Source organism: Drosophila obscura, unplaced genomic scaffold, assembly GCF_018151105.1.
Source record: "Drosophila obscura isolate BZ-5 IFL unplaced genomic scaffold, ASM1815110v1 contig_4, whole genome shotgun sequence".
In the NCBI taxonomy this organism is placed as follows: domain Eukaryota; kingdom Metazoa; phylum Arthropoda; class Insecta; order Diptera; family Drosophilidae; genus Drosophila; species Drosophila obscura.
In genome coordinates, this window is record NW_024542828.1 from 3,840,935 (window position 1) to 3,865,031 (window position 24,097).

Genomic DNA, 24,097 nt, shown 5'->3' on the forward strand with positions numbered 1-24,097 from the left:
AACGAATACATAATAACTCTGATTTGCATCTGCATCTTAAAACTTAGCTAATAATACTCCACTAGTACAGAAATTTAGGGGTGTTACATTGCGGGGGGATTGTATGCTGTAAAGTTGTATTCTGGTAGTTTTTCCTTTTGATTTCGATTAGTGTATTTTTGTCAATTGCTCTGCGTGCTTTCAAGTTTTCAGTTTTTATTTTAATTAAGTATACGTTTTTTGTTAACCCTGAGTCAATGTTTTAGTGCTAGTCTAGACGAACTTCAGCTGCGGCAATGCGAAAAACTAGTTTAAGTATTTACAGCCCCTAGATGAATATAAATATACAATATGGCACCTCGATTCCACAAGTTGCTAGCAATGTTTTGATTACCGATTTCTTTTTGTTTTTATTATTATTTTGAATTTTTAAGAATTTGCTACAAGTATGACATAATATTTATTTAATTATTGTATTCTCTTATTTAGTTTTTTTATTTATATTTCTTTTATTTATTTTTTTGCATTTTCTATTAATTTATCACAACGAAATGCGTCAACATTTTGGCGACAACAACAAAAACAACAACAACAATAGCAGCTTAGACAGCAATAACAATTAAAACAAAGATCAATCTGAGCAGCAATCCTGAAAACTGTTCAACTCTGCTTGACGGATGCTGTTGTTACCGTTAAAGCTGCCGCAGGTAGTTCGTTACTGCTTAGATCACTGCTTTGGGATTTTAATTGCAACTCTGCTTGCTGCTGCTGTTGCTGCTGCTGCTGCGGTGGCTTCTCTGTGATTACGGGTACGGATGTGGATGTGTGCTGGGTGTGCATATGCTCAGCCGGGATGAGGCCCTCCTTCACGCGCTTCTTCTGCTTCATGCGGCGATTCTGGAACCAGATTTTCACCTGCAAGAAAATGGGAAGAAGTAGGTATTAGTTTTACGAAATTTGAGTTGGATAAGGATTTGCTGAATGAACAAAGACTGCTTGGAAAGGTACCCAAAGAGGTAGTGGAGCTTTCTAAAATCCTCTAAGTTAAATAATTTCTCACCTGCGTTTCATTCAGCTGTAATGTATTCGCTATTTCGATGCGCCGTGCCCGTGTAAGATACCGATTGAAGTGGAACTCCTTCTCCAGTTCCGTCAGCTGTTTGTTGGTGAAGTTCGTCCTGCCGGAATTGTTGGTGTTGGTGGACAGGCTGCAGCTGCTCAAGCCACTGCCCGGCCCATTGCCCATCCCCACGCCAATGCTCACGCCCATGCCATTCGGGGCATTGCCCGCGGATGCATTGTTCGCGGAGAGCATCAGGGAATTCTGCACGGACAGGACCGAGCCCAGGCCAGAGCCGTTGCCGCCAACGCCAGGACCGTTGGGCACGCCGCCACTCCCACCACCAGCACCACCAACACTACGGCACATCTCGAGCTGTCCATTCATCTGGTAGTCGTGGTGCATGTTTGCAATGCTGTTGGCAGGTAGTTTTGGTGCTGCAAGGAGAGAAGAGAGAAAAAGGAGAACATAAGTTGGTTTTCTGCTGTGGTTGGAGGAGAACGATCCCCGATCCCCTGGCGTTGATCTCTAGCTGTCGCAGCTAATCATTGTGAGAGTTTAGGACCCTCTCGGTTGACTTTTTGCCTTGTTTGCGTGATTTTGCATTTTATTCATAATTTGACATGCGCCCCGTGGCTAAAGCCGACGATGATGAAACCGATTCCCTCTCTCTCTCTATCACTCTGCCCTTTCCATAGAAGGATTTCATGCGCTCAATAGGTTTGTTTGAAAATATTGGGATTATCCTGACAGCGGGCATTCTTTGGTTCCTAACTCTGACTCTGATTTGGACTCTGTTTTGTGGGTGGTTCAGGAATTATGATATTTGTGGGCCCGTCTAGGATTTGGTCATGATCTTTTTGCCAATGTTTGTTGTGGTTTCTTTTGGCTGGATTGTCCGGAAATGCCTTGGAGGCGTGCTGAGTGCGGTTTGGGCAATCGGATAATTGAATTTATTACCCGTTGTGAGGTTTTCTTTTAGGTTCTCTTGGCCAAAAAAATTGTAATTTCCTGAATACTGTAAAATTCAAGAGACATTCTTTAAGCTGTTAATAAGTTGGAATTTATTTGATGAGATGCTAAGATCATATATCCTTTTTCTGGAAAGTATTCGGGATGATCTTTAAGCTGTTAGTACTCGTAGGTTAGAATTTATACTGCAGGAAGTAAAGTTATTCTTTGAAAAGAAAATATATATATATTTTCTTTTCAGTTTTTCTGTAGACACTCCCCCTTTGAAGGCATCTCCAGAAGGTCATAAAAAACCTTTTCACACAATCATAAATCTAAATGAAAGTTTCATTCAGCATAAATCAATTAATAAGCAGTAACCTCAAGCTCGATGATGTTGATTAACCTTCCTTCAAGTTGAAAGAAGCCGTCCACCGACCACTAGACGGTCATTCATGCGCGTATTAATATTACCCGAATCCATTTAGTTATCGAGTTGGTGCTACCAATTTTTAGGCAATTGGTCTTTCGTACAGCCATAAATCAAACCCCAACGACATATAATAAATAAGGTTTCCAATCCATACGACCTCAGGCGAAATGAATGATGAATTTATGACACTCAACTGCTGCTGCTGCTGCTACTGCTACTGCTCCTCCTGGTGAGTGCTCCTGCTCCTACTCCTACTCCCAATAGTATTCATTTTGGCATCCAGCTGGAATCCGCACACAGTAGCCGGTTGCGCACCTTTCGAGGATCGATAAGTGGCCGCCGAATTGAAGTCGAATTGAAGTCGGGCTGCTCAAAAAACTCCTCGGCTGCTATCGTAATGCACACAGGAATGTCTAAGAAAACAAGCCCAAGGATTACGGCGGTGAGTGGCTTGGGCTACATTTGAATTTTCCAGCAAACAGACAAACAAAACCCGAGCAGCGGCGCGCCGCCAGTGGCAGTTGCAGTGGCAGTGACTGTAGTGGCAGTGGCAGTTGGAAGTTACGAGCACTACTGCATTCCGGTTATCAATATGGATGGCAGCTCCGGCTGCCGCCAATCAATGCACAGTGGAACGAATAGGGAAGAATCCACAGAAGGTCAAAGGATGTGGAAAATATAAATGCACCCTTTTGACTCTTCACTTTTCTTGTTAAAAATGTTCCGAATTGTGTTCTCATTCTGCATGTTCGAAGCTGGTTCATAGACTGCCTTGGTTGACCCGTAATATTACCCATAGCTTTCATGCCACTGTGACTCTCTGTTCATGCCACTGCTGCTGTTGCTGCTGCTGCCGCTGCTGCTGCCGCTGGTGTCGCTCGGGTTGTCAAACATGTCGCGGCCAGTTGGCGGCACTGTCGCTTTTGTCCGGCGCCAAACGATATCTACTTTGTAATATTAGTTTTAGAGAGCATTATCGGGGGATCGCTTCCACTTCAATGCTCCGAGCGCGACCTGAGGCAAGTCGAGCCAAGAGGCGAGAGGTGTGGATGGGGCCCTGGCGACTGCTAACAGAGAGGTGGAAATGTAGGGAAAACTCAGCGACTTACTCGGCCAACCCAACCCAACCCTCCCCTGCTGAAGGCCATCTCCGCTGCGCTGTGCGGAAAGAGGTGGCTGGCGGTGGTGGTGGCTCCATGGCGCTTAAGCTTAAGAGTGACACTGTTGACAATCAATGCAAACAGCAAAGAGGCGCTGCAGCAGAGAGGGTTGCGGGGGTGCAACTGGTAGGGGCGCCACCCAGAGTCAATGTAATTTGATAACATCTCAACTAGCGGTAATTACAATTGCAGGTTTAAGCCAGTCAGACACTCAGTCCAACGTCTGTCTGTCTGTCCGTCTGTCCGTCTGTCTGTTTGTTGACTTTTCTCGTGTGAAAAGTGTATGTCTGAATGGGGAAAAATCTAGGGAAAATGCAAACAATCAACATTGATTGTTTTCAATTAAGTCAAAGAAAGTGTTTATAATGTTGGAATATATATAGGGTTTAAGGCAGACTTTCCATTTACTGTGTCTTAAAATTGGGGAGGAAATAGAGCAGAAACTTCTCTATGGAACGGAAATATTGCGATGCTAGAATAGGAATATTACATTAATTTATAATCAAACAATAAAATGATCCATAACACTTTTATAATTGTCGAGGAATGCAGACTTCAGATCATCTATTAAGCAGTTCTCCTTTAAGTAATGTAAGTTTTCTTTTTATTATTTCTACACACATTTTACAAATCTTCTAATACCCCGCCGTTCTACTAAATTGCACTTGAAATAGTTCACAATTTGTCCTTGAATTTTGCCTTACCCAAACACTTCCCTTTCCAATTCAAATGAGTCATGAGGCAAGCGAACGAACGGCCATTTTGATATGAAAGATATTATGATATTATCAGTTCTATTATGTAGGCGCCACTGCCACTTTACAGAGATCCCCCCACACACACACACACACACACAGACAACACACACAGATACACAGTGGGGGGACAATCTGTGAGCTGGCTGTACGGGTAGCATTACAAGGGTAATGAGAACTGGAGACCGTACCAGACCGTAGACTGTAGACCGAAGTGCGACATGCGTTGTCTGGGCCAACGGCTCAATTGATAATAATATTTAATTCGAGTGCAAATAGAAAATTATATTTCAATTAAAAGTAAATTGTTTTAATTGTTGATTAAACATCAACGTCATGTGGCAAAAAAGAAAACTTTCGAGAACTACTCGTACATAGTTTCTTAGCAGTCCAGTCGCAGCCTAATCTAGGGGGCTTGGGGCTCCATAAAACTGCACACAAAATGCTGACCAAAAAACTGCTGACGATCGGTGGGTTTTAGTGATGATTTGATTGATCACCTGTAGGTAATTTATGGCCCCCTTACGGAAAGAACTCAGACATTGCTTGGAGTGGAACTATAGCCAATAATATTTTGCAATCAATGGTACATATTTTTACATTGTTTTTACTTGGGACAGATGTTCGGGTTCACTGGCCAGAGGTCAGTGCGAACTAATTGGGTTGTTTTGGGAATCTCTGCAGAGCAGCGGAAACAAAACCCTTTCGAGGGTGGAGAAGGGAAGGGTTTGCCCCTCGGCTAATTAAGGACAGTCAACACTCGCTTTGCGCTGGCATTTCAATGTCTGTCTGTCTGTCTCTCTGTCTGACTGTCCAGGCACGGGGTCTGACTTGACTAAAATGCCATATAATCCCATCGAAAATCCCATCCATGGGCCGTGTCCATTCAGGCTGTCAGTTTTATTGGCTGCCTGTCAACTCGTGACTTTTTCCACATGTCATGCGATGATGCAGTCGTATCTACATTTCAAACATGAAATGCACAAAATACCAACAAATATTCTTACAATTGTACAAGTATACGAGTATCTACATATCATCTCAAATCTCAAATACCAAATCCCAAAACCCATCACGAAACAAAGGAGCAGTCAAGTTTTTCCAGCTTAATTGAAAGTTTTTTTTTTTGTTACGGAGCATAACGAGACATCCCGCGGCTTATTAGTCACGATGTCTAACACACATGGAAATTGTTTAACAAAGGTTGTTGAGCAAGAAAAAAATGTACCCAAAAAAGAAACAGAAATGTGTGTGATTCAGAGGTGACCCAGAGGTACAGTAGATGTCCATACCCTTTTTTGGGAAATTGTCCCAATGGCGCCTAGACCTTAAATTTCTTAAGCCTGTTAACTGTATCGTCTGCCATCTGAAGTGTCTCTTTTCCGTCTGTCCGTCTGTCTGTCTGTTTGTCTCTTCCGGAAGAAGTTATCATACACGGATCTTCTGTTTGAGTTGTTCGTGTGTCTGTCTGTTCCTCAATCCGTTTGTTTGCTCTTTGAAAATTATGGCGTTGTCGTCTGAACTCGATTTAAATATTTACACAGCCACGAGTATGCACATATTTGTTTGTTATCTTAATAGCTATATTTTGGCTACTGTTTTTTTACTTTTATTTTATTTTTTTGTAGATTACGCTGAATTCCAGTAGCGATGTCCCGAAAATCAAATTCGACAGTAGTATTTGTACTACATTTTAGTTTTTTTTTTTTTTTTGCCGATAAGAAATTGCCGAACATGGTGACAGAGAGAGGGGGGAGACGAAGGGCAGAGAGTGGGAGAGTTAGCTGAGAGCAAATTGAATTAAATGCGTTGTATAGGTACGATGTGATTATGGTGATTATTTCTTGGGGGTTTTCCACAATATTTAATTATTAAACATAAGGGACCTTCTCAACAATCAAACCCTATTAAAATAGGTTAGTAAAATATATAGTCCGCCTATGACAGATTATCTCCCACTGTTTTTTAGATAATATTATGGCCTGAAGTACCTTTCTTCCTTCCAAGCCGATAAGACTGACAACATTTCCGATTAACAATTATTATTTTGTTCTATTTATTAAGTTCTAATTTCTGTTGTTGCCGGAGGGTTGTTATATTTATAATTCAAGGAAACCGCTTGGGTTTGTACTTATTAATAGCACTGACTAACTGCTCGTACAAATTCGGTTTCCAAGCCGGAGGGAGGCCGGGCGAGGCGCGGCGAGGCGATGGCAGCTAGAGGGTTAGTTTTTCCATGTCTGTTTGTATTCGAGCTACAGCTGCCTGTTTGTGTTAATTCAATTCAATGGCAGCAGCAGCAGCAACAGCAGCAGCAGCAGAAAAAAGAAGTAAAATCTTAATTCGAATAATACATTCTGACAAGATGACGGATCACCCAACGAAAATGCACAGGCACACACTCGCACATGGCCATAGATGTTCATAGTTTCCCTTTTTTTTTTTTGCTGTTTTTCTTTTTGTTATTTGTGCTCGTGTATATAGGGAATATACTCGTATACGTTGAAGAGCTGTTGAAATAAGGGTGTTCGATAGAAGCTAAGAAAAGGGAAAAAATTTATATAAAAATGGCGACCAAAAAAAAATATATATGTGGGCTATATACCACTATACATACACATACACACGACTATATACCCATGAGAGTGTGTTCCTTTGTGCGTGCCAATGGCTGACAGTCAACACTTTGAGTGGCTCCACTTGACATGCGGCCCTACTCGAAAACCCAACCCAACCTCTTTTTACCCTGCTTTGATGATTTAATTCAATTAATGCCCCAGTCCTGACACGATATATAAACATATACATACAAATATATATATATATATCCCCAAGTATTTGCAAATTAAAATGTCAACCAAACAAATTTCAAAACATTTTGCCACTCGAGTGGAAGGCAGCAAGCAGCAGCAGCACACAAAAAACGAAGGCTGCTTTTGGTCCTTTAAAATATTTTTTCGACAATGATGCTAATGTCATCATCAATCTTCGTGCCCGCCGTGGAAATTCCTGTAGACACGACGCGAGCCTCAGACTGTCGGCTGTCGACTGTCGCCTTCAATATCTTGACTTTGCCTCTTAGGCCTCAGGTTTGCTTTCGGCTTTCGGTTTTCAGTTTACCCCCCCATAAAACCATCCAAAGAAATACAATTTTCATTAGACAAATTAACAAATTTTACCGACTGGTGTGAAGGGGGGCTATGGGGACTGGTGCTTCGGAGGGTACCGGCAGCGGCGACAGGCGGCATTAGCCAAACTGGCAACTTGACTTGTTTACACGAGATAATTTCAATATAATAAATCATTATTTTCCTCTCTTTTTCGCTACAGAATATCCAAAATTTCAAGAATTATATTTTCTTGGCTGTGTTGTCCTTGGATTTTGCCTGTCAAACGAAAGTGTTACGAGGCTTGGGCATTATTTGGTCACAAAGCCATGACTCATTGGGTTCAAAGTTCTCAAATTGAAATTCACCAAAAATAGAAAGAGGAAGAGAAATTTTAGAGAATTGTTGTATAAAAGAAATCGCCATATATCCCACCCCATATATCAACCCGTATCAAAATCGAATCAAATTCCTAAACTCAAATCAAATCTCTTCCATCTAAAACTAAGCCCGTATAGTGTAATTAAACTAATACTTAAAGCCAGGCTGCCCTGCCCCTAATGCTAGTGCCTAAAGATAGATAGGATACATCCATCAATTGGCCTCAATCGGGGCGAAACGAAAAGTATAAACCGAGTGAAATAAATCAAAGTAGCGCGTGTCGCCGTGCAAGTTGAAGTTCAGGCGTTCATGGCTAATACCTGGCCGGCCACTAGAATGTCCACTTTAAAGCCCGCCCGCTGTCCATTGTACGTTATCGGAGCGGTGCGGTGCGGAGTGGAGTGGAGTGGAGCGGAGCGGAGAGGAGTGCCAGCGGTGGACAGCACCTACTCTAAGAGGCACTGATATCGGCCAGAAAGAAAACCAGAGCATAGCGGGAGCAGCAGTCGAATGAAACAATGATAAAATACCAACAAAGAGACTTCAAATTGACAGCTTTCGTTTACCATTTTATCTACTGTTCAGTGCCTCGAAAAAATGTTCGGGGGAATGAAATGAAATCACCTTCACAGAAAAACGAGACAATTGTCGAGCTCTGGGGCTCAGAGGAGACCGAGGCGGTCCCTTTGATTCGCAGATCAATTGCTAAATGCGTGTGCCTTATAGACTCTAGAGTCTCTCTCCCCCTTGAACTTACAATTCAAAGACACGCACCGCAATCCACATATACTATACCCCCATGGAGAGCAAAAGTTTTCATTGCCTGCTGAACCACAGTTGTCTGTTCGTTTGGGCCCTAAATGATTTTTTTTTTTTTTGGGAACAGCTTAAATTGTTCGCCCCGACTACTGTTTGTCTCGTCAAATGATTCATTATGTCGCAAAGTATTTTGTTTACAACGAAACTCCATTTGAATAGAGTGTTACCCCACAGAAAAAAAGGGCTTCTGAAGCGGTAAGGAATGTTGGTTGGCTGCATGCTAAAATGATCTATAAATATTTTAGTGATTCTATTTCGGAATCGCCTTCAATTACGGATCTTTACTGTACTCCCGGATGTTATTAATCTTGCAACAATTTTAATCTATCTCCATGTCTTGCTGTACACTAATTCCACTTGAAATTCAAGTGTTATTTTTAGTAGAAATACTTTAAAAATAACATTTGTATGTGGTAAAACCATTACCATAGCAAATCAGGCCACAAATAAATCACACTCAATTAGTTTCACCCAATTCATTGATAACCCTATCAGTGCAGTAGAAACCCAACCTCCACCTCCAACTCCACCTCAACGTACAACGAAAATCCATGATGACTTTGTGCAATTTTTGCTGAAAACAAAAAAGATATTGAGCCACATTTATCGACGCACGATATCGCTGGGGTGGGGGGACCTGGACTGAGCGGCGCGGGGAGCTGAGTGTGTTTGTGCTTGTGTCACAGCACGTAACGCGATACTTATATAATTTACTAAATTATACACTTGAAAAGTATTAAGGCGTCCAGAGCAACGAAAGGAAAGCCAAGAAAATATATGGAACGCAGCAGCGCCATGGATATGGCGAACCTTGGACGAATGCAAACACCAGATAAGATATCCCGTATCCTCCGCATTTGGCGCACTGTTCTGTTTGCACCAAATGTCCATTCAAGGCAAACATTTTCATATAGATATTGTGGTTAATATTACATAACAGACAGGCGGACAGAAGGAACGCAAGCAAAGGCAGGAAGGACGAAGACAGAGCGCACCCTTGAACGAGGCGAGGGCGATGGTGATGGCGATGGCGAGGGATATCCTTTAATGCAGTGAGCAGTGAGGGACCTTTGGTGGTTGAGGTACGCGATAAAGTCGAAAACAGAATTGTGTTTTACTTTATTTTTGGGAGCAGTTCTCTCGCAGCAGACTCTATACCGCGCTGGCTGTCACGCAGACTGGACTAATGTGCTTCTCATGTTGTCTCCAGCAAGCACCAGCGACTGGACTGGACTGGACTCAGACTTTATGAAAACTGACATTTTAGGTGTGTAAATGTCACTGCGGTACGTCAGGAGATGTGGAGAGAAGGTCGGGTAATATAGGGAGATGGGGAGCGGGTCGGGTACTACTGAGAGATGGGGAGCGGGTCGGGTACTACTGTCAGATGCAGAGCGGCTCACTGGGAAGGGAATGCCCTGCCAGCTTACCAAACCCGATCCCACTTAAGTGGTAATTAATGTAAGTACTGCCCAAAGCTTATCACCTAACAAATCGATTCCAAGCGAGTCAAAGGCCAAGGCTAGGCGGCTCCTTCAGGTTCTTAGATTTCTCGTTGACCCCCAGTTAAAAAAAAGGTGGAGAAAACCCCAAAAAGAGACAGAGGGAAAGAAATTTAATAATACGCTTTCAAAAATGTTAACTCAGCGCGCGCCAGCGAACAAAATTTGTCACGACACATGCCATACATTTTTGTGTTGGTCTCGTCCAGCTTGTTATGGTTTTTTTTTTTGGTAGAGTTTGGAGTAGGTTTCGGCTTAGAGATGGCAGCGTGAGTGAGTCGTGAGGTTTTGTGAAGAGAAATTTGCTACTGGGTAGGAATTGATATGATGGAGTGGGACTATATTCATTATATCCGCTTAAGCTGAAGAAATAACTTGCATTGGGGAATTAAAGACTAAGAGCACAGAGGCATACACATCCCTTAAGCATACAAGCATACGCTTCAAAAGAGAAGCACATCACAGCATAATATATCCTCAAAATATCCCCGAAAATTGTGGCTTCACAGAATTGTACCCTAAATCTTCCCATATATCAAACATTCGTATATCGTACGCCACTTGGAGGGAGCACTTCTAACCCACTCACGCTACCATCTCTATGTCAGCGGGCTAACCCAAACTCTGTGACGGACCGACCCCGGCTCTGACGATGACGGTGACAGACAGGCGGGCGGGTCGGGTCGGTTCGTGTCTCGGCTCAAGTCTGGCCTCAGTTGGGACTCAGTTTTTGGTTTTGGTTTGGGCAAGCGTTTGATCTTATCTCGAATTCCTGGTGGTCACTTTTCTATCCACAATATCATTTCATTTAAATAGTCTGCCCCTGCCTCTGGCTCTGGTGCGGGGTGGGGTTCTCATTTGTTTTGTGTGTGTTTCATACGCGAGTATATTTTTTACCTTACCAATTTTTGGTGTGTGTTTTGAAATGAACGTAATTAATTCATTTCGTTTTCATTGTGGCACATTCGTCGCTCTTTGGGTCGCGTGTTGGTGTCAAGAAATATCAAAACATCACATCAAATAAATGTTGAATACCCCAAGCGTAGGTACGTCCCCCCTGTCCAATGGTCCTCCCACCGCCGGTCGTCTTCAGTGGCCCATAAAACTAACACCTTTTGCAACCTTTTGGCCAAAAGTTTTTCTCTATTCCTCTGTTTTCTCTGTCTCCCCATTCCTCCACTCCCAACAAATATGTTAATTCGAGTTTCCTTCACTTTTGTCAGCTCTTTTCATATTTCATATTTTCTTTTTCGTAACCTCGCGTGTGGACCTTCTCCCACCCCGTTCTCTGGATAAAAAAACTACAGCTACAAAGTGGTAGATCGTTTAAAAAACAATAAAACACGAACAGAACTTCCATTTTGCCAGGCATTAATTAAATTGTTCTGCCACAAGAAGGCCGGTTCCTCCTCCTCCTCGCTCTCTCGGAACTTTTCAATTATGTTTGTTTTGGAAACCCATCAAAAGGCTAATAAATGTAAACAAAATTATTACGAGGCGTAGTCGTAAATATGTGGTTAAATTGTGGGTGCTAAAAGTGGGAAGAAAGGGGGTAAAAAAGTCGGGGAGATACTTGGGAAGCGCAATTAATGCGATATGAAAAAGAATTAAGAGCTTTAGAGTAACAAAACTCTTGAAGGGACATTTCCATTCTTCCAAATAATATAATATATTTGATATGGAGATATTTAAGGAATTTAATAAGGGAAAACCTAATAAAATATTTTCGCTCTTAGATACATATTGTGCGGAGTTTTATCCGTATCCAAGCGTATAAAAATCCAGCAGAAAATGGGATCTAATATCTATATCTAAGAGTATTTAAAATTCTACCCTAAAATATTCCCCTGCAAAATCTAACACATTTCGCATACAAACTTGGAGTTCTCATGGAACGTGAACTACTTCAACCCTGACACCCAAATGATGGATAAGTTTTCGCTCCTTTGCTTGAGGATTCCTTTCTATATATTTTTGCTAATTTTAGTTTTATCTAGGTGTCATCACAATCGTGTCAGGAAGCGCTTGAATATTTGGAGAGTTTTGCACATTGATTGATCTTGTCTACCCCCAACAAAAAAAGTTGTCCAATCTATACGTTAGACTTGGGATATGCCAAGCAATGCCTGGGTTACATTTTAGTCAATGACAAATCCCAGTATAAATTGCCATTAATCTTTATCCCAATGGGAGAGAGAGAGAGAGAGAGACAACAAACCGAGTAGCTCCCTTCCCGCCACAATTGATCTTCAGTGCCCGTGGTCTGGTTATTGAAAAATGCTGATTAACACATTAGAGAACTCTTTTGAATTGAAAGAAGACTGGTCAGGGCACATACGAGCACCAGCTATATATGAGTACGAGTACGAGTATATATGTATTCACGAGTACGTGTGAGTTTGTCTTGAGTGCGTGAATGCCAATATGTCGAATGCTACCATTTATAACCATGATTGCTGATTATGCTGTTTCCCTGCCTGAAAATGGATGACATGACAGATGGACCCAAGCATGTGCGCTCACAGCCAGAGATCGGGGATCCGATCCAAGAGACCAAGGCACCATTCCAGCATCCAGCATGCAGCATCCCAGCATCCCATCCCAGCATCCAGGGATTCCAGCGGTGGAGCTCTGCTGGTTGCGGGACGTCGGACGGTGGGCAGATCATTGCTCAGTGACAGTTCGGTTGCAGTGAGGCTCAAACGAGAAACTCTTATTTAAATAATCATTTTTTCTGACAGCCAACTTGACTTCCAGATCGGCATGCCGAGAGAACCAGCGGCATCATCCTCTCTCCCCAGCATCCATCTCTCACCCCGTTGCCGTTGCGTTGCAAGTTTCATTCTTGATTCGAGCTGCAACTCGTTGGACTCTGGCTGCACGCTTTAATTGTTTGTTTGACTTGCGGTCGCCTCTGCCCCCAGCCCCAGCCCCAGCCCCCAGCCCCATCTCCATGTGCCCATGCCACAGCAGCCTTCTCTTCCAGACCCTCCTCTCCTAAGCGCCTCTCGTTTCACTTGCACGCGTCATTCGTGGGGCCCTTTTGGTACGTATTTGGGTCTCGTTTTGGGTGCGGCGCGTGGGGATCTGGGATCTCAGATCGGTTCTGTTCGGTTCGGTACGGATCGGATCGCGTTTTGTGCTGTGGTTTGGGGGAGGGAGGGATTTTCTGGGGATCTCTGGCGTCGTTTAATTGAAAACGATGCATGTAAATGACACTTTTCAGCATTAATAAGCAAATATTTGTATGATTATTGGTGTAGCCAAGGGATTAACGTTTGAACTGTAAGTGGTTGGACGGACGCTTGATACTCCGATATCTCCGATCAGCGTCAGTTGTGCAACATTGTGTCACGAACAGGTTAAGAGCATTATAAGCGCACAGACAAACCCAAATGGGTTAACAGGTTATGGCTGAAATAGGGGAGTGTATGCAAGAATATATTGGCAGCACTCATAGAGGAAGAAGAGAAGTTGCAGTAGCTTGACCTCAAATATGCTTTAAAATATTCAAATTTCCCTTATAAAATGCTATTCAAATGCAAATAATTCCACAATATTTCAGGGTGAGCAATAATTCGAATATAATACAACAATTTTAATTGATTTGCTTTGACCTCTCTTCTGAATAAACGCACAACCAATTATAGGCTTAACCACTTCATAAAATTACTCGTTTTTTCACAGCTTCTGTTACTTAATATTTCATATACATATATGTATGACATGATATATCTGATATTTTTACGAGTATATTATGCATTTTATTTTCAAGTGGTTTATCAACGAAAACTAAGTATATATTCTCTTAGCTGGCTAATTCCCAGATACAAAACTCCGCCTGGCAAAATGTGACAAGTGACAACCTGACTGACTGCACAGGCATTGACAAAATTATCTGAAATATGCAAGAAATATGCCAAAACGCGGCCCAAAAGGAGAGGCCAAGAGAACGGCTAAAATTATGAGCGGAGGAGAGGCGTGGTACCGGGGGAGAGATGGTTTTCTGGATGGAGAGAAGAGGTAAGCGAAATCTTTGGCATTTGAAGAGACATTCTTATTTTTAGATGACATGCCCTCGGTTGGACGTCTCTTTTGACTCGCTGACTGACTGACGCACCAGAAAGTTATTGTCTCTGTTGTTGCAATTCTACTGCTGGATGAAGATGTTGGGAGGATTCGTTCTGAATACCCAGTATTTGTAGAATCCCACTTAGGATCTTTGTTGTTTATTCTACATTCATCTCTAGAATTCCATATTTACGCTAACATTTGGATCATTGTATCGTTAATAATATAAATAAATTAAATAAGAATTCCAATTACAGGGTATCTTAAGCTCCAAATGCTCCACTATATTATTTCCCCTCTTCTTATTGTTGTTGTTCCTGCTGTTCTTGTTCTTCTTTTTGTTTCTCTTGTTGCTGTTTTCGTGTATATCTGAGCTGTCAATCAGTTTTGAAAGTCATCGTTTTATGATTTTTGAATTATATTTCATTTTATTTTCTACCCTTTAAGAGCCGTTTGCGTTTGGGTTTGAGTTGTGTCTGTGTCTGTTTCTGTTTCTGTATTGTTAGCAGCTTGATTAGCTTAATATATTCATTTAGCTGTTGCCTATGCTCTGTGGTCTGTGATCTATTGAGCGAATCATTCGAGTTGGCTTCTCTCCGCAGTCCGTCTGAGGGGCGGGAAAACTGAAATGTGGCAATTAGCCAAGTATGTAGTTCTTAAATTGCCCCCGGGGTTTAAATACCTAATGAGCGGTTGTCATACTTCTGTTAGACAGTGTGTGTGGGATTTACAGTGCGTTTCGTGGGTGTAAGAATTATGCAGACTTTGGAAATGTTTCGTAGCTATGAAACGGGGAAGTGGGAGGAGTTTTCCTTTGATTTGTTCAACTCAGTTTTAGGTTTGCCATTTCTTAATTTGTAATCAAATTCCCGTCCCTAAACTCACCTTGTGGCTTGGGAACATTCCGCTTGAGCTGCATCCACTTGTAGGTGGGAATGCTGGCCGAGTGATTTGGCGATTTTGATTGTGCGCTCGCTGTGTGCGTGCCATTCGAGGCGGAGGCTGTCGATGAGGATGTGGAGCTGCCAGGTGAGATGACACCCCCGCGCTGGTGTCGCGACAGCCCGCCATTGGGCGACACCGAATGTTGCTGCTGCTGTTGTTGCTGCTGCTGCTGTTGGGATGTTGCCTGCGTCACCGGCGATTGATTCTGTGGATGTTGCTGTGGATTCGCATGTTGCTGCTGTTGCTGCTGCTGCTGCTGTTGTAGCTGTGTGTGTTGCTGGTGGGTGTTGGTGGCAAGATTGGCCAAATGGCCGTGGGCTAGTCCATGATGCATGTGCGCATGCATGCCCAGGGAGTCCATCGATAGGCTGGCATCCAGGGCATAGCCCCCCGCCAAGTGCTGCTGGTGGTGCCACATCTGCGACTGCGTGGCCTGCTGCATCATGGGATCCTGCTCCTCCAGTATCAAACCCGGCCCGTAGCTGGCATGCAGCACGGCGGCATACTTCTCCTCGATCTGTCCGGCATAGCCATGAGCCTGGGCTTGGGCCTGCGCCTGCGCCTGCACTGGATTGTACATGCAGTCCAGATTGGTGTACATCATTCCGTTCTCGGAGCTGATAATAGGGGCATGTGCATGGGCATCGATTCCCGGTTGCTGTTGCTGTTGCTGCTGCTGCTGCTGCTGTTGGGGATTGGTGGCATTTGCCGCGGTCACAGGTGAGTTGTTGGTGGGCGGCGGCACAGTGGCTACCGCGGCCGTGGCATAGTAGGAGTGCACCGAATCGCTTTCGTAGTAGGAGTCCGCCGGCGAGTGGCTTGTGGGATGCAGAGGCGTGCCCGGATTTCCGGTGGCCGTGCTCGTCGTGATCCCGTACTCCGCCGCACTGGGGCTGAACAGGTGCGAGTGGGGGTAGAGCTGCTGTTGCTGTTGCTGCGGTGGCGGCGGCTGTGGCTGCGTCTGTTGCACCTGGTGGCCCACTGCTCCTCCTACCACCGCTTGGGGCGGTGGCGTTAGCGTCAGCTGTGCCTGCTGCTGCGGATAATAGCTGCCGGGGGAGCTGCTCTCATAGCCATTGTACGTGAGGGCATGCTGCTGCTGCTGCTGTTGCAATTGCAATTGTTGCTGTTGCAACTGCTGCTGGTGTTGCAAGTGATGCTGATGCTGGTGCGGGACAAAGTAGCTGCTGGCATTGCTGGCGGTTACGCTGCTGCTGTTGCTGTTGCTGCTTGTGGTGGTGGTGCCTCCATAACCATCGTAGGCATTGGCATGTGGATGTGGATGGTGGTGCGGATGATTGCCGTACATGCTGCTTACGTCCATCATATTGTCAAGCAGGAACCACACTTGCCCCTAGCCTCAACTGGAGTCAGTGTTCTCAGTGCCTGTAGCCTCAAGACTGGAGTTCCTTCTCTGTGCCTCTAGCCTCAAGACTGGAGTCCGTGTTCTCTCTATCAATGCTCTACAATTCACTTCACTCTTTCACTGGGAAGCACACTAACAAGTCGGCAATATTACGCGACGGTTGCAGTTAACGGTTCTTCTATATCTTCTATCCGAAGCACTATCGAAACACAACCACGAACGACGACGACGTGCTGCCTGCGCGCTTACCAAGTCGTGACTGTCGTACTGGCCCGCATCTGGTCGGTCTGGTCTCGGTCGTGGAATCAACCCACACCGATTGCACAGGCCACGCCTTCAACTCTGACCATAGTGTTGTCCTGCCTTCGCTTGTGGCTCATGCATGGCGGCTGTGGGTATGGTTGTTTCGCTCTCTCTCTCTCTCTCTCTGCTATGTACTTGAATGTCTTCCCTTATCAGCGGTGCTTGTCGGTCTGCTACGGGCGGGGGTTGTTAGTCATACCGGTTTGTCGTCTGCTGCCGTTTCCATTTAGATTTTCTTGTTTTTCGCTTTGGGTTTTTGTTTTGTTTTTTTTTTTTCGCTACTCAGGCAATGGATACTCAGGAGCGGACTGGACTTGAGATGGTGGAGAGTATTGGGAAGGAATAGGAATTATGTAATACACAAATATGTATAGTCAGATCTATTAGAAATGTATAAATATTATCGCCAACAGATATGGATCTCCGTTTTTCGTTTCTTGGGCGGGATATCTTTTTAAAACATCAATTAAAGTATTTCTTTTGGACTAAAGCGATTGAAAATCCTCTACAAATTTTAGGAAATCAATTTGACACACAATTGGATATCCGAGGACGTACAGAAGTTTTTGAAAGGTATATTGGATTAATTAAAATTATTTTTAGCCGTATAAAAGTAGATATTAATAAAAATAATATTTAAAATTTAGAAACTCAAGAGATTAACCATAGACATGGAAATCTGTATATATGCATATGTATATGCCCGTACAACAGACCTTAAAGAAGTTTGAGTATCATATTCAGCCCATATTCAGTCCCAAATTAAATATAAATCCAGTAAAGCCAATGAACATCATAATTGTATGCTCATTTCCCAACAAACCGCCCACTTTGGGCCCCCGCTGTCTGTGCTAATGCTAATCCGCTCCTGCCGCCCGCTGATATTAGTGGTAACGCCCATGTCCATGTCCATGCTCATGTCGACGTCTTGTTTTAACTGGAAACCCAATGTTCTTTATTTGTATTGTGGTTTTGGCACGTTTTAGCACCTCGCACAAAATTCCCAAATGAATTGACGCGCAGGTACGAGTGAGTACTCGTACTCGTACGTATACCGAAACAAAAAGAGAAGTTTTGTAACCAGCCCAGCCCAGGAAAGGGGATTGGGAATGGGGAATTGATAGCTGGAACTGGGACTAAGACTGGTTATAGGAGGAGCCGCTGCCTGCAAAAACGGATGCTGACTGCGGCAGCTGTCAATCGTCATTTGCACATATGACAGCTCATCTATGGAGACGACACTGGAATTTAAATCGTCGACTCTCCTGACTTTATGTCTGTTTCTCAGACTTTGACTGTCTGACGTTGACTCTCTGACTGTGACTCTGTCTCTGACTCTGACTCAGTGGGATGCAATTCGTAGGCGCCCCCTACGAGTTATCCCCGAGTGTCCGTCCGTCCGTCCATGAATGGCCCGTGTCCGTGTCCATGTCTGTCACTTTGCCAGAGATAGAGATACAACATTCAGATATCTTCATGCACCTTTCACGCACAATGCATCATCTTTGGCTGTCTGGAGGAAAACTTTGTTGTTTCCTTTTTTTTTTGGATTGGTTTTTTTTTTCCTCTTTTTTTGTTTTGTTTTGTACAAGTTGATTGACATTTTCACAAGTTTTTGTCTCTACACTGGCAGCAGTTGCAAGGGGGAAGGACTGTGGAGTGTTGGCCATGCCAACTCCAGTCTCAGTGGCATTCCCTTCGTCCTTTTTTGGCTGTTTCGGCCCAAACGCTCCAAGGTGATTCGTTATATTTTTCGGACAGCAGCAATTAATAGTAACAGGATGTGTGTGAGTGTCTTTCTACATACACACCACTTACCTCGACCCAATCGCAGTACCAATCCCAAAACTGAAACTGTCCCACATGGCCCAAACGGACAACAGCCAGCACAGCACCAATCTACTGGGGAGATATCCGTGTTAGGGCCTGGGGTTGGTGCTCGACAGTTTGCGGAATAGTTTGAGTCTTCCATTTGGGATATATTTTATCTTTGCTTTTTGGGAATGAACAGAACTGTTTGGTTTCATAAACGAAGTTGTTGAATAAATGGAAAATGGTTCGGGATATGAAGGGAATTCAAACAGAAATATTAACCAACGGACAACGATGGCGCAGTCGTCTAAATGAAACTAAAATCTACATAGCTATATGATTTGAGGAACGGCTTTGGTGATTTTCTGCGGCAAGGAAAGATCTCCAAATGCAGCAGTATTTCTTTGAAATTATATTCATCCTTGAACATAATATACTTTACAGGGTTAGAAACACTCTTAGTGTCTTTTTGAGGTCCAATAAAAGCATAGAATTTCCCAAGAAACTTTCTTCATGTTCTCCTAACCAATGTTGGTAATATCTTATCAAATCTATTTGGATTAAATTGACTATTAATTCTGATTTGTTGTGTACTCTTATCGGCTAAAAGTAAATAGAAGTGTTTATTTAATTTAATATATATTTTTATATTTAGTGCGTGAGTCATATTTGAACTGCTTTTCTGAGAAATAAAATACGTTTCTGGTAGTTTAGATACATAGCTGTTTGCCTTAAAATCATAGATTTCATAGCGCTAGAAATGAAACGAAAATTAAGTATACGCCTCATAGATCATCTAACGAAAGTGCGTTAAATCAATTTATACTTAATCCCTTTGTCTTTGTTCATTTTCCTCATTATTGAGTGTTAAATTTTGAGTGCACATGCCTAGTCAAGTGGTTCTTTAATGCATTTCCAATTAGGAATTTCATGGGATTTGTTAGTCGCGCCATTAATGGTTTTTTAGCGCCATGAACGGCTTTCCGTCGGAAGTCGGAAGATATATGGGCTAGATGACGGCCTCTGGAGGCGTCAAACCCGGTTGCAAGTGTCCAGTAAAAACCAAAAACTGACGCCAGGTTGATGGGGCGCCGCTGTTACAGTTACAGAACCAGAAAAAAAAACTTCAACTGCCGTCGTTCATGTCGATTCTTGTTACAAAGCTCGTGTCTAGTGTCTCCACACGGCAGCCCAGCCCAGCTCGTATCTGTCTGTCGTCTGCTGTCCGTTGTCCGCTGTCCGAGTGGTGTCCGTCCCGGGGACTGAGACGTGACGTGACGAGTAACTGGCGTAATTGGCGCTGCACAAATTGATGGATTGCCCGGCGCCGACTGTCAACCGCTCCAAGAACAAAACTTGGCGGTATTTTTTGGGTTTCTCTTTGTAATATTTTTTTTGGGTAAATCGATATTTGTGCCATTTTTTGTTCAGTCTTGTGCAGCTTTTGAATTTTGTCTTTTGTTCTTTGGCTCTGTAATGATTAATTAATTGAATGTACTTATCAGCTGCGACTGAAACAGCGACGGCAATGGCGATGGCGATGGCGACAGACGAAGGCGACAGAGGACAGCCGACGCCTGATGCCTGTTGCACGGAGCCGGCCAAGAGTTGTCCTAAGAGTTGTCCGCCCAGCAGGCAGGCAGGCAGAGGTTCTTCCAGTTCCCTAATTGAATATGTAATTGGCCCAGGCGTGCTCATTACGTTTATTAATAGGATTTTAAGCTTCCCGCCCCCTGGCTTCCACCTGTGTGCGTCGACAATTAGAGAGCGAATTCATCACATGTCCCTTTGTGGCCAATGTGGAGTCCTAAATCCCCATTTTCTGGCAGCTCTTCTTGTTGATTGATCCACTCACCTGTCGGCGCCCCAAATTGTTTTGGAGTTTTTAGGGATTCCCTCGCCCTAAGCCAGGCAGAGCTGGGGCTACTAGCAGACGAGTCAGCAGTTGGGAAATTTAATTAAATGAAGAAAATGGTTTTTTTGAAATTTATAGTTATCCTTCAAATGAATAGAAAGAATAAAAAAAAACCCATCTACTTTCATAAGGTTTGGATTTTATTCTAATATATAGATTTAAAATCTTGGAAAAACATACATATAACATTTGACTATACCCCTATCTACCTCTATTCGGGAATAAAACATTTTGCATATTTTATTCTACTTGGGCAGCCATGTAAAGATATTTATGATCCATTTTTAAACTGAGTTTTTGAGGATAGAGTATTGAAATATCTCTACAGCTCTACAGTTTTCATACCTTCTAATTCACACACTTTAATTCTTTCCAAAAATCAATGACATGCCCTGAAGGGCATTTCTTTCTGTCGCAATTCTAGACAGTATTAGAAAATATTCTTTACATACAGAAATCGACCCATTCCACCCTCTCAAACATGTTCTACTTTAATCTCGCGTGTAATTTGAGGATATGTAAACATTGCCAGTGGACACCCGTCTACGACCTTGGCCGTTTAACATGCAGAATTATGCAAAAACCTCCCTTCGCCAAAGATAAAGCCAGGCGGCATTAACTTAAATCCCGCGCAAACAATCTTTCATTTTTGATTCAGATATGGTGGGAGCGGGACAACTAGCTGTGCTGCCACAACATCTGCGTGACGGTGGTGGAGGAGGCGATATCATCGGCAAATGGCAGCAATGCTTAACCTTTTATTTTTTTTCTGGCGTTGTTTGGATACAGATACTTGTATTATTAAAATTCAAAAGAATATGTTTATATATTCCTTACCTGAAGTGGGGCTGCTGAGCTCAGTAGCTGCTGGTCGAGGCAGGGGATGGGATATTGTATGTTGCTGGGTATGTTGAGCATTATATGTACGTATCGATGTTTTGCTTCTACTCAATTATTTTGAGCATATTTCGGCAGCACCTTTGGCCAGTCAGCACAATGGGCGAATTGCTTTTGGGCGTAGTTTCCGACGGCAAAATGGCAAACCAAAAAGGCATTCTGCATGATGGAGAATAAATAATTTGGGCTAATAAATTTAAATTGCGCGCAAGGTGTGTGCTTGGGCGTAGTCAGTCCAACCCTGGCTTTTATATGTTTTATTCAATTTTAAATTGGAACAAATAAAATATATTCGCTTTTTAACCAATGAAAATCAATGAATGTTTGAACCAATGAAAATCATCCAATTAAAGATGGGGCAAAAAGTGAAGCATACTTTTAGCTGCTGCTATCAAATTGATGTAGAATAATGCATGTAGTATTTATGTAGCATTGACATTTGGGGCGGGAGTATGTTACTTCCAAATTATTGACTACCTTGTACAAATATTCCTGATTCTTAATAAATGCCAGGATAAAATATTAACATCAAATATTCTTCAAAAAGGATTCTTTACAGATGCTATTCCTTTAGCACTTTAAGGGCGGAAGGACGGGTACTTTGTCTTCAAAGTACAAAATTTGATAATATTATCAAATCTGATTGCTTTTTTTTATAATTAATGGAGCACTCTGGGGTCCAACCATCCATCTCTTGTCCGTTTCAAGGAAGCGCAGATATGATAATTCAGAATTGCTGTCGAGTATTAACGCGAAATTATGGAAGGGCCTACAGCGGAAAGCAGCTGAAAACGGTCTGCGAAACCTGTCGATTGTCTGATAAACTTGTTGTCGCATTTCGACTCCAATTAGGCGAGAGACTGGAGGTCTCTCCTTGCGGTGACCTTGCCACATTGTAGAGAGCAGAGCACAGAACGGTAACAGGTCCAGGCGACTGCCTGCCCCTCCAGAAGCAGGGCAGTGTGGCATTGGGTCAATGAGCATCCAGCGTGGTATAAAAGCTGCTGACCGCAGCGAAATTAATTTGTGTAAAGTCAGCGATCGACAGGAACAAACCTAAATCATCTTCCCGAAATATCTCTCCCAATTATGTTGAACAAAGTAAGCATCGATGTGCAGCAGTATTCATTGAGGTTTACTAACCAATCGATCCCCCAACAGATTGCATTATTTGTGGCCTTTGTTGCCGTGGCCCAGGCAGGTCTTCTGCCCGTGAAATCAGTCGGCAGCGAGGACACCTTCGATGCCCATCCACAGTACGCCTTCAACTATGATGTCCAGGATGGCGAAACCGGCGATGTCAAGTCCCAGTCGGAGTCTCGTGATGGCGATGTGGTGCGTGGTCAGTACTCTGTCAACGATGCGGATGGCTATCGTCGCATTGTGGAGTACAGCGTCGATGCCGAGAGTGGTTTCAATGCTGTGGTCCGCCGTGAGCCACTCTCCGGTGCCGCTGCCGTGGTGGCAAGGCCCGCGGCTCCCATCAAGTTGCAGCCACTGAAAAAGTTGCCCGTCCTGAAGCCCCACTCTCAGGCCTCGGCTGTGGTCCATCGATCCTTTGCCCCGGCCTCAACGGTTATCCACCATGCGCCCGTTACTCATCACGTGGTGCACCATGCAGCCCCATCGCAGGCCATTATCTCGCATCATGTACCCGTGCTGAGAAACTCGTTGCATGCAGCGCATCCTCAGCACATTTCTTATGTTTTCTAGATTTAATATTTTTTGTTTGCTGAAGTTTTAATTTGAATAAAGTGTTGAAAGTCGTTTCTTTATAATTCTACATGACTCTTCTTTGGCATCTAAGCGATGTTTCAGTTGGAAGTTCTGTGGCAACTGAAAGATTTTCTGAAAGATTTCTGAAAGATTTTCATTTAAATAAATTTCGAATGGCTTGAAAGCCCATTTTAATAAAGGAATTTCTTCAGAATTCAGCAACTATTTCTGTGAGATAATTGCAAAATGTTTATAAATATTTAAACGGTCTCCCAAGTGTGAACTTCCCCCGAATAAGTTTCATTATGGCTAGGAAATAATCAACTTCTTGCCATGTCCAATCCAAAAAGCATATAATCAGAGGACTTCCCCAACAATATTAATCCCCCACCATTTCCAATCCAAAAAGAATATCCAACAGAAATACCTGAGTAATTGTCAGCATTGATTTTTCTTTGTTTGGTTGGGCATTCGGAAGTGCCACAGTTGGCCACAATCAACATACGCTTGAAATCCCATTAACGTTCAACTGGAGCGACTCAACAAATAAACGTTTAAGGTCGCTAACTGTAGAATGGATGGGGAGGGGCGAAGGGGAAGCCATATAATGGTTAATGGGCATGGGTTGGGGGGCTGCAAGTGCAGAGACGATTTGAAAAACCGTTGTTATGCATTTGCGCATGCGCTGCATACGATATATCCTCAATAATAATAATAATAGTGCGAACGAGCGAGCACTTTTCGAAAGCGAATGATCGTCATCATCATGATGATCGATCCAAAGCTGTAGCTGGAGTGGAGTGCACACACGTTTGGGCATGCGACTTCTGGGGCCAATATTAATTTGTAGCCGCTCAAGTCCAATCCAATCCAATCAAGAAGGCATTATGCTGAACTGCGGCTGGCTCTGGGGGCCTTTTGTCAC

At 43.3% G+C, this 24,097-nt stretch overlaps 2 protein-coding genes across 2 annotated transcripts; one reads left to right on the forward strand and one right to left on the reverse strand.

Annotated features, from left to right (window-relative positions):
* Positions 1-443: 443 nt before the first annotated feature.
* LOC111071107 (homeotic protein labial) lies at positions 444-17,091 on the reverse strand. The gene is made up of 3 exons (XM_022362252.2): positions 15,104-17,091; positions 1,040-1,476; positions 444-894 (listed from the first exon to the last, which is right to left on the reverse strand). The coding sequence occupies exons 1-3, from the start codon at positions 16,488-16,490 to the stop codon at positions 640-642; spliced, it is 2,079 nt and encodes a 692-aa protein (XP_022217944.2). The 5' UTR covers positions 16,491-17,091; the 3' UTR covers positions 444-639.
* Positions 17,092-22,507: 5,416 nt separating this feature from the next.
* Positions 22,508-23,169, forward strand: LOC111071170 (pupal cuticle protein Edg-84A). Its single transcript, XM_022362349.2, has 2 exons — positions 22,508-22,557; positions 22,618-23,169. The coding sequence occupies exons 1-2, from the start codon at positions 22,546-22,548 to the stop codon at positions 23,167-23,169; spliced, it is 564 nt and encodes a 187-aa protein (XP_022218041.1). The 5' UTR covers positions 22,508-22,545.
* The last annotated feature ends 928 nt before the right edge of the window (positions 23,170-24,097 follow it).